Source organism: Gavialis gangeticus, unplaced genomic scaffold (assembly GCF_001723915.1).
Source record: "Gavialis gangeticus isolate Ggan-Ray unplaced genomic scaffold, GavGan_comp1, whole genome shotgun sequence".
Taxonomy (NCBI): Eukaryota; Metazoa; Chordata; order Crocodylia; family Gavialidae; genus Gavialis; species Gavialis gangeticus.
Window position 1 is genome coordinate 28640637 of NW_017729031.1, and position 11028 is coordinate 28651664.

The 11028-nt window shown below is 45.8% G+C and overlaps 1 protein-coding gene across 1 annotated transcript in view; it reads left to right on the forward strand.

The window, feature by feature from the left end:
- Positions 1-11028, forward strand: part of ESYT3 (extended synaptotagmin 3) — a 75805-nt gene that overhangs the window by 4386 nt on the left and 60391 nt on the right. The window contains exons 3-4 of the mRNA XM_019522804.1: positions 7-48; positions 10139-10180. Coding sequence (XP_019378349.1) covers positions 7-48; positions 10139-10180 — 84 coding nt within the window. The remainder of the gene's footprint in view (positions 1-6; positions 49-10138; positions 10181-11028) is intronic.

Sequence of the window (11028 nt, forward strand, 5' to 3'; positions counted from 1 at the left end):
CGGGAGGCGATCACCCGCGGCGTCGCCCTGCACCACCTGCCCGCCTGGGTGAGCGCCCGGCCCCGGCCCCGCCAGGCTGAGGGCTGGATTGGGGCCGCGCGGCTGGGCGCTGCGCTGGGTGGGGGTTTCCTAGGGGTGGCTGGGCCCTGCTGTGCCGCGGGATCGGCGCTCTCGTGTTCAGTTTAGGATCAGCAACACCCAGTGCAGCTGTCGGAAGGCACAGCCCTCCCTCGGATTCGTGTATGAAGTTTACGTGTGTTTTTTTTATACCTACAAAAGTCTTGTAGTCATTCCAGTAAAAGTACTTGATCCATAAAACAGTATCCAGCTGCCGTCAGCATCTTGCCTCCAGCACTTCACCATCAGTCAGGTGTGTGCCTGAGCTACCGTGGCCACAGCTGAGCTGCGGGGTTTTGGTGAAGCTTGGCCAGCCTGCGAGGCTGTGAAAGAGATGAGAGGAATGGTGACGACGGCGAAATTGCCGGAAAAAAGGATAGTTTGAAGCATGGGACGACAAGATCAGTAAACAGGAGAGAGGGGGGTTAACACATGTGGAGTGGAGAGAGATTAGCAGGAATTGGATAGTGAGCCGTGAAGGCGACTGACTGTCCGCACGGACTAGAAAGACTTTCGTGCCTCCCATGGTTTTAAAGGTTGGGTTGAGCAGGAATCAGCGGAGGGGAACAACTGCGCCTGGCTGCACTGGCTGTATTTTCTTGCACGTTTTGGCATCGGTTGCATTGTGAGAAGGGGTGTGTACGGATGCTGTGGTTCTCGGGAGCAGTCTCACGCAGCCCAGGGATGTAGCCAGACTCAGACCTACGTTGAGTCCCACCAGTTGGCTTTATCCCGGATCCTAGCTTGGGGTTGCTTGAGCAAAAGCTTTGCCGTTTTACGACTCCCCCTTTTAAACTTAGTTCCCCTGTGCGGAGCGAAGTCTCTGTGTGAGCAAGCAGGTAGGCTGGCTACAGCAAGCCTGTCTGCATGTTTTCTGAGACCTGTAAAAGCAGCTGCAGTATTTTCCCTGTGACAGCTGTTTTCCTTGTTGCTTCTCACTACAGTAAGTGAAATGCTTTCCAGCATCCTTTTTTTTTGAGCTGGTGAGGCTCCAGTAACGTGACCCGCACCTGTCCCAAGCAAAAGGTTGTCAGTAGGCCATGGTTTGTTCCCTGCTCCTATGTGACTTTGTTTTTTAATCCGTGAGTTGCTTTGTGTGTTGTAGAGAGGCTGGGCCTGTCACACGTGTCACTTGTGCAACAGCTTGGATGATAGCAGCTAAAACAATTAGTTACCACGTGAAGGAATTGCCAGTACAGCAGTGGGTCTGCCTCTCTGTCTGAAGTACCTGTATTGCATCAGACGGAGGTGTCAGGCTTTGCCTGTCTGCAACTACAGTATGGAAAAAAAAAGGTTTACATAGTGTAGTTCCTGCTGCGTACATAGGAGGTAAATACCAGGCTTGTTGCAAGAGAGAATTGCCACTTCCAGCTCGGGTTAACATCAGGTGTTTCTTTATCATGGATAAATAAGAGTTCATGCACCTGTGTCTTCATACCTTCCCCTGACTGCCATGCTAAGCTGGGATGTATGTGTACCAGGATGCTGTAGGGAGTGGCAGAGAAAAGGCAGCAGTAATTTCCAGGGCCAGAAAGCAAGGCTTCAACATCCAATACGTTGCTGTATGGAATGAATTCCAAGCTGAAAGTTACAGTGTCCAGTGATACCCACCCCTGGATCCAAACTTTCAGTGATATAATTAAGACAGGCAGCAGATGATGTAAATCCCCTTTCCCCACCCATGCTGTTGAGACAGCTGGAATACAGTGTAATCAGTATTTGCTGCATACTTGGCTGCTCCCCAAGTGTTGCCCTGTCAGAAGTTAAATACCCTCCTTATTTTCCCCTAGCCTCATTTAAAAATCCATCTCCCCATTGTAAAACTAGGGCATAAGTTAGACATGCAGATTTCCAGTTTGAAGGTGTTAACGCGAAAGAAATTCAAAGTCTAAACGTCATCTTTTCCACGTGTGGTGGTAGAGTACGCTTTCAGTTTCCGCTTGACGTGAAATCGGAACGCAAATCAATTCTCTCTCTTCCGCACCGGTCCATTTAACTTTCGGACTTGTTTCATGCATCTGTGTTTGATATGCATGCAGTGAAGGACTAATGTTCTCTTTTGGAAGAAAAATAGTTTATTTTTAGAGAACAATATTTTGAATCCTTTCTACCGATAGATGTACGCAGCGCACTGCCATAGATGCACTGCAGTTTGGGCTGTGAGTTGACCTGACGCAGGCTCCCAATTATGGAAGGTTTGGGAGGCTTCAGCAAGAACTGATGGTGCCTCTTACTTTACAGAACTGGTCCCAGCTCTTTGCTGACAAAACTAGTGCTTCCACCCTGTGAGGGCTCCTGTTATCTACACCAGTGGTCTCCAAAGTGGGGTGCGAAAGACAATCCATTGGGGTGCGGGAAGAAAATATTAGAACTTCTATTTATATTTATATAAATATACATATATTAGAGGTGCGTGCTCAAAATTTTTTTACTGGTAGGGGTGCGCAAATATAAATATACATATATTGGGGGTGCGTGCTCAATTTTTTTACTGATAGGGGTGCGCAATCAAAAAAGTTTGGAGACCACTGAGCTAGACTCTGCCTCTTCTGCAGAAATTGGAGCTCCATTTGCAGGTAGCATTTCTGATTTACTTCAAAACTTTTTGGCAACATAAGGAGACAAGGTTCTTTAAGTGAATCTGATATCGTTTCTTAGACCAACTTGAATAGTTGGAAAAAAAAATTTTCCAACTATTCAAGTTGGTCTAATAAAAGATATCAGAGGCACACAAGGTTCTTTGGGTGAATATGTCCTTAAACCAACGCGGCTACAACCTACATCCCTTTGGCAACATAAATCACTTAAGACTGATGCATGCAGCATTGACGATGCTTACAGTTTTATTGCAAAGTTGAGAGATTGATTGTGCTTCCATGTGTTTCAGCTGCTGGAATCAATATTAGTTCTCTCTTCTTTTCTTTTTTAGTTTTAGTTTCCATGGGAAATGTGAAGAAAATGCACCCTAAAACTCAGAAAGCAAAAGGAGGGAACATATAGTTGTACCTTTTTTTTTTAAACCAGACTTGTGAATTTTAATGCAATAGGGGAATATAATTCTGTCAAGTAATGTTACAAGTATTTAAAAAAAAAATCCTGCTGTGGTTTCTGGCTTCTGCTTAAATTTTACCACCTTTCCACTTGCCAGCTCCCTTTCTCTTCCATAGGCGTGGTTGGTTTTTCCATCCTTCTAATCAGTGTTTAATTTTTTACCTTTCTTTCCATAGTTACTAGTTTTCTTTTTCTTTTTTTAACTTCAGTTTAGCTCACTTTCCAGCTCTCATTTTTTTTTTATTCTTTTAATAAAATGTTCATGGTTTTTTTTCAGGCGCCCCATTTCGTAGCTGCATTTCTCAGCTTTTCAGAATTGTTTTCCTGAGTCTTCTGTCTGTCTTTTCTTCTTAGGCTTTTTTCCAAGATCATTGAAAGGCCTCAGTTGAAATGTCTCTAAAAATACATCTTTACCATATTCTCCTGCTTTTTTGATATTCAGATGTGGGAGTGTGAATGAGACTCAACTGGTAGGAAGACAGAAGTTCAGGAATGAGTGAATTATGGTGCAGGTCTATTAAAGACTTTGCCAGTGTGAGACTGTACCGCTGCCCTAAGATGTCTTGGTAACTGGTTGTCTCTCCTGAATGAGAACAATAACTGATTGTGGTAAGCACAGGCAGATCTAAGCAAGAGCTCTAAAAGTAAAAAGGCATGGTATGTAATTAGTACTCCTAATCAGTAAAAGGAGTGTGTAAGCAATCAGAGAAAACTGTAATAACCCACCCAAATGGTGCTCAGTCAGTCACTCTTGAGTGTAAGGATCTCCTCTGAGAGCTGGCCCGGGATGGAGCAATCTGAAATGTTCCTCAAGTGAATGTGACGGGGTCACTCTGGGAAAGGCAGATCTCATATTCATAGGCATCAGATCCAGAATCTGAGTACGGAGGTTTTTGGATTCTGGGTGTAGTGTATAACTGAGGGTGCAGTTTTTTATAATCTGACCTTTGTTAAAGCCACAATACATTTCAGACTGCAACAATGACTCTGTCTCCTGTTGTGGGGCTGTTCTCTTACAAAGGCTTTTTTGGCTACAAAATTGTTTTCCTTTAAAAATAGACCATCTTCCTAGCTCTCCTCTTGCTGAGCCTCAAAACTGGGAGGAAGACCCCACTGTAAGAAAGCTGGCAATCGTACAGAAGATGTTGAAGGATCTAGGACTCCTTTTGTTTAAAGTTGCATCATGTGCTGAAGCCTGCTTAACTTTAAAACTTTACTTTTAAGACGTGCCTGCCTTGGACTCCCCTGACAGTGTCTGTGGATTGACAACCATGTTTCTGCTTTTATCTCTTCTTCCAGGGATGATGAACATTGACCAGAAGAAAGTCATGAAGCTGACTTTACCATATGCTTAGTTTCACTACCTTTTTAACATTGGATTAACGCTGTGTGGTGAAAAAGGCTAAACGGGCAGTTGTAGCCTGCAAATCTGGTGGGAAACAGTTTGGGGGGCTCTGTGTGAACATGGGTTGATGTAAATAGCTGCTGTAAATAGTTTTGTGAGTAGGACCTCTAGACGTCTTTTTTACCCCGGGGGGGAACGTGGGAGCCCCAAACAGCACAGCACTCTGTTTCATTTCCCGTGACATTATACTTAATTTTCCTGGATGACTGTTAGTCCCCGTGTTGAATACTGTATTTCCAAACAGTTCTGTTGCAAGGGTGGCTGGTTGTGCCTGAGGAGAAAGTGAGGCTCTGAGAGGGCTGGGGAGAGAGAGGATAGTCCCAGAGAGGACGGAGACCTGGGGGAGAGGGGCAGGTAGCCCCACAGAGGACAGAGAAGAGAGAAAGGACCACTCCCAGGGAGGACAGAGTCGAGAGTAAGCAGGGGTCTGCGCGGTGGTGCACAACAAAGACTGTTTGGAGCTGAGTAGCCTGCTGCGCTGTTTGGACATCGGGACTGACCCTCACCCCTTTTGAAGAGGAAAACAGCCCCATTCCTGAAAGCTGACCCCCAAAAAGGAGCTCTCCCAGGTAGGGCTGCTGCAGATCTCCAGGGGAGGCAGCATCTCAAGCCAGAATCTTGTCCCGTGAGAAGCCACGGCAGGGCTGGCTCCAGGTGAGTCTTTCAAGAGAAGGAGACTATATAATGCTTCTTCCTGAGGGGTCCCAAGGCAGAGCTTCCCCTCAAGGGAAGCTGAACATGCTGCTTCTGCATTCCTGTGTCATGTTGATCGTTTGCCATCATTGCCGTCGCAGTCTTGGAGCAATGTAGGAACCTTCAGTTCTCTTCCCGTTGTGTGTGTCCATGTAGCCTACCTACGGGAAAGTCCTTCCCCACGTTATCAGGAGTGCCTTTTGAAAAGACTCTCAGCTTCTTAATTAAGCCAAACTACCCGTGATTCACGGAGCCTCCGTACAGTGCTAAAAGTCAGTATTTCTAGAAAACCCAACAGACATGCTCTGTCATTTCAAACATGTCAAAAACTCTTGTTATAGTGATGGCTCTAGGTGTAGCCTGCGTCTGGGGAAGGAGGTGTCTTGCAGAAACGATATACTTCCCTGGCTTGGTAGTCATTAATCCTCTCATGGCATTTTTGATCTTTAAAGCACTTTCCAAGCACTAATTATTTCTTGCACTCCTTCTGAGATACTGGCAGGTTTCATTCCTGAGTTAGAGATGGGAAAACAAATACTCGACCAAGGCCATGGGGAGGTCTTATTCCGGTGTGGTGCTGAGCTTAGCAGCTGCTTGTTTCTGGTTCTGGGCTTAGGTCTTTAAGTCAGGGAGCAGGTGCTAGAACAAGAGCCTGCCCTTCATCACTGCTGTCCCCTCTGAGCCTGGCACTCCAAGCCGCCGCTTGCCAAAGCCCCCAGCTGGAGTGGGGCAGGAGTGGCAGCGGTGAACATGTCCCTGTTTCCTGTGCCAGAAATCAAAACCTGGGGAAACCCTGCTGAGGAGGAGGGGAAAGGAAAGCACTGCTGGGTACCAGAGGGGGTGGTTACCTAGAGGTCGGAGGGGTGAGGGCGGGCAAAAAAGGGCCCTGGCAGCTGGTGCTGTTGAGGATGTATGTGGCTGCTGCCACCCTTGCAGAGCCAGTTGCATCTCCTGCACCCTCTTTTCACCCTAGATGCACCCATGCAGAGGGACACTCTCAGTAGGTGACAATGTGTGTGACATTGTTAGAAAAGCAGGTGATTGAATGCCTGAGGTCATGTTTCTTGTGGTTTGGTAGCGATGGTGTGGTCTGTGGTGATGAGGAGGCACAGCTGGCATCTGGGTGCGTAGCAAGCTCTGGTGGCTTGGGGAGAATTTAAGTTAGGCAGTCTCGCTGGAGAGATGTTGTCTGAGGTTCACAGGTGGAGGGGAGAGGTGCCTGCGAGCCTGGATGTCTACCTTGAGACCGTACTTCTGGTAGAGGCTGAAGCTCATTAAAGAGGCGCCCAAGTTGTTCAAGCCGGGGGCTGAAGGCAACAACGAGAAAGGTTCTGTTGCTCATGTCATGGGGTTTGTATTGTAACAGGACCCTAAGGTGTGCACCGCAGGTGGTGAGATCGGAGCTGATCTGGTTGTATCACAGAGCTTGGCTGTAGATGCCAGAACTAGTAGTATGCTTAGGCGAAAGTTGGTGGCACAAAAATAGCTGTAGTGATCGGTTGATTTCCCGTGCAGTGTGATGGCGATATAGCTTCACCGTGGTGTCCAAGAAATGAATTTGCTGGGGGAAGTATTGAGGGGTCATGTTGATGGAGGGGTGGAAGTCATTAAAGCCTTGGTGGAATTTTTCTAGGGAGAAAGATGTCCTCATCAGTGTACCACAGGTATACCAGGGGAGGGCGAGAAGGCAGCTGCAAGGGAAGTATACTTTGAGAACAGTCTTAAATATATTAGCATAATACTGGAAATTGTGACATTGACTTCATTAGGGGCAGGAATGAGCTTGATATGAATAGTGACGAGTAAGAAAATAGGGAAAGGTGTGTTCCCTGTACTTGGAGCACCTGTACTCAGGACCTCTGCTTCTTAAACTGGATCATCTGCAAACCTCTGTGTTTTCAGTGACATCTGTGGGGTGGGACAGTTGTCTGTTTAAAATTTCCTAAAAGTCATTGGAAAATTCTTTCTGCAAAAACCTCCCCAGCAGCCCTGCAAGATGCATCCCCACAGTTAAGCTGTATGCGCGTATAAATCCACTTGGGAAACATGTCTTTTATACTGGGCAGTACAATAAAACTGTAGCTCTTCTGGGTTAATTGAAATGCTTTCCATGTGTCATGCTCTACAATGTACCTGATGTGTGCACCCGTAGCCTAGTTTACTTGCTTTATATATTTAAGTGGCCTCAACATAGACTCTGCTTGCCTCAACAGTTAATCCTCATGACATCCTAGATAGACCAGTGCTATTCTCCCAGGTTACAGGTGGAAAACTAAATGATGGGGAGATTGATTTGCCCAGTTAAATGGGAAGCCTGGCAGTGTAAGGATTTGAACCCAAGTCCCTTGGTGCCTGTTCATGTTTAATTACTATAATGATGCAAACTAGCCAGGCAACTTAAGTCTTGTATCTGGAACATTGCTGTGGTGTTTCCAAAGTACAATTGATGGAGGGTGTGGGGACAATGAAAAATCAAGAGCTGGTTTTGGGTTATTTTTTTAGTTTTCTAAAGTGTGCTAGAGCCCTGTGCCTGACGGCTCTGTTCGTCTTCAGAAGAGGCAGAGGTCAAGACGGCGGCAGCAGCCCAAGCTTCCTAGTGTCCCCCACCCTCCCCCCACCTCATCACTGCATTTCAAGTATAATCTGGAGGAACTCCCCCCCGAGATAAGGGGGTTTACAAAAACATGCCCCTTCATCCATTAAAATATCTATAATGACAGTGACTCCTGGGTTTGGGGAGGCCATGCTATAAATATTTGTTACCTGGAAGCTGCTAATTGACCAACTCCATCAGCACCACATCCTTCTCCTCAAAACACCTTTGTCTGCAAGATAAAAGGCTGACAGTGGAGGGGGAAATCACCTGGTTCCTGTAATCCTGCTTCATATTAAATGTCAGCAGCATTTTATCTGTATTGACTGCCCCTTTCAGAGCCTTTGCATGTAAATGTAGCTGGGCATTTCAGTGCACTCCAGGTCTGCCTATGAAAAAGAGATATTTTCTTTTAGAACATCAAAGCCAAACGCCATTAAAGAAAGTATCATATTGCTTTTAATGTAATAATTGTCAAGACAGATCTGTGAAATCCTATAGCAAGGGGGAACCGAAGGTGAACATACTGCACTTCTTCCTGAAGTTCCCAAGGTACTTTTTAAAGGTTACTGAATGAAACAGCATGCTACATTGATAGGTGTCATTCCCACCTGCTGTGGGACAAGGTCAAGTGGCTGCTTAATTATGTATCTAGGAGGGTGAAAAATCATACTGGAGAAAAAGCAAACTGGAGGAACCACTTCCAGACAACTCCTACGAGTGCCATCTTGTAGAGAGCTGACCGGGATCTGAGTGGCCTTTCTACAAGAAATGAGAAGCTGTGGCACTTCCTGGGCCTTCTCAAACACTGTCCTGTAGCATCCTGAAGGCCTTGGCCAACTGGGCACGTGATTGAATTGTGCAACCTACACGTAATCTGGTTGGAAGTGAACTGATGATTTGAAAATGAGTTAATTAGATCCATTACTTCTGCAGAACGATAACCAGGTACTGGTCTGCACCTTTGACTGGTGTGAGCTGCTGGAAGAAAGCTGCCTTTGTCAGCAGGGTAGCAGCCACTGGTAATGCAACCATTCTTGCAGCCAGTGTTAATCTGAGAGTTGTTTTCAGTTTGGTTCAGATGGCTACCTGGTAAACCCCACACGTGGCAAGTTGTGGGCTGGAAGAGTGGGCGTCTTGGAACGTTTTGTGACAAGTCCTTACCTCTACCTATGCCCCCATCCTCCATTTATATCCCGAGCACATCTGGGCAGCGCTGGAGAATCGGCATATCTCAGAACAGCACTGCCTAATTCATACAATGAGAACTATTTGCTCAGCTGAAGTAATGGAAAACAAGGAACCTCTGAGGAGTGTTTCTGTGCAAAGCTTCCTGCCAACTCTAAATGGGATCTTGCCCCACACTGCACCCTCTTCCTTAAACTTGCTTTTAGTGGCCTGTGGTGATATGTTCTTTCTGCCCCTTATGAATTGCACTTCATAAATGTTGGAAAATGCAAGACTCTCTGTGAGTCTGTATAAAAACTAATCTAGCATCAGTGGCTGAATGGTAGTGAGATAGCCATGTAATGTGAAGCTTTCAAGGAGATGAACCAGACTTCATGCCAACCACTTGTTGGTCGCTGTCCCTAAGAGCAAGTGGTTTTTTGGTAGTGAGAGAGGAAGGACTTCAAGTCTTGTGAAAGAAGCTTACCTGGCAGGGGAGATACCATCTTCCTGGCCTTGAATGACTTGGTGTAGTTAGCGGGTGAAGGCCTGTACCTTGCACTGAGAGCAGACTGACCCTTACAAGAGTCTACAAATGCCTCCAAATGCAAAGATCTTGGCTACATAATTTATGGCAATGTGGGGGATGGCTTTCAGGCTTTCCCCCGAGCTTGTTTCTTCAGCCATTTGGCTAGGAGTAAGTAAGAGTAGGGGGCAGCTGAACTCCAAGGCCACTAGGCTTGGGGCTTGCACATAGGAAGCCTGCCATGGATTTGGGAGTATCTGAAGCCCCAGGTTGATGAGTCTGAGAGGTAGGATACTTGCTGGCGGTAGCGCCACACAGACTTGAATGGTTGAGCCCTGCTTAGTTGAAAGTTGGAACTGATTTGGCCCAAAAAATTCTTAAAAGAAAAAAGTATTAGGAGAGTTTAGGACATTCAGGTGCAAGACAAAATACATGTCTAGAGACTGTATACCTCCAAGTTCTGCGTGGTTGTTTGTGAATGAAACAGGTTTTAAAACAATATCCTCATTATGTCTTCATAAAGATTGTATAATTGTGACTAATTTGCTCTGGCCACAATGATTCACTTATTTTCCTGTGCAATTAGGTTCACTTCCCTGATGTGGAACGCGTGGAGTGGCTGAACAAGGTGAGACGTTTTTGATTGAAATGTAACTTTTTTGGCACCATCGTTATTGAGCCATTGCTACTGTGGAGTTAGCTGCCAACACAAATTTCACTCTCCCGTTTAACAAAAATAACAGCTTGCTGTTTTAGGGAGCCCATATTTTAAACATGTGAAGCCTGAGTAGATTTAGTTCGAGCCAAGTGCTCGTCCAGATGATGGAGGTTACATTGCCTCGTTTCCCCCTTTTAGAGCTCTTGTCAATCATTATTTATTTTTTTCCTGTTACAAAATTGAAACATTCCATTTGAATTGACTTGAAATTATATTTTTTTCATATCAAAATGAACCACTCCCCCCAAATTTGGTTTAGTATAGAATGCGCTACACTCGAATGCTTTTGACCCAAAACATTAAGTTTTGGGGCACTTTTTAAGAATGCCAGGCTGACCCCTGTACTGCATTCGAAACACTGCCAAAACTTCATCCTGGAGTTAGTGAGCCTGGGTACCAGTAAGCTTATCATATTTGCATGAATATAAGATGACCCCCCAATAATTAGATTTGATATATGGAAGATTTATAAATTTATCATTTTCCAGGTGTACAATTTAATTATTCATGACCCCACTGCTACTGCTACAGAGGGTACACAAGGTGAGGTGGCAGGCAGCTGCTCTGGGTCTGACTCTGGCCCTGACCCTCTCCCCCCACTTTGTACTCAAATCTAAGATGAGGGGCTTTCCCCCCCCCCCATGCTGGTTGGGGGAGGTGACTTCATCTTAGATTTGAGGAAATGTGGTATTTTATGAGCTTCCCATGTATCTCCTTCCTCCTACCATTCTTACCCTGTCACCATGTGCAATCTGGAT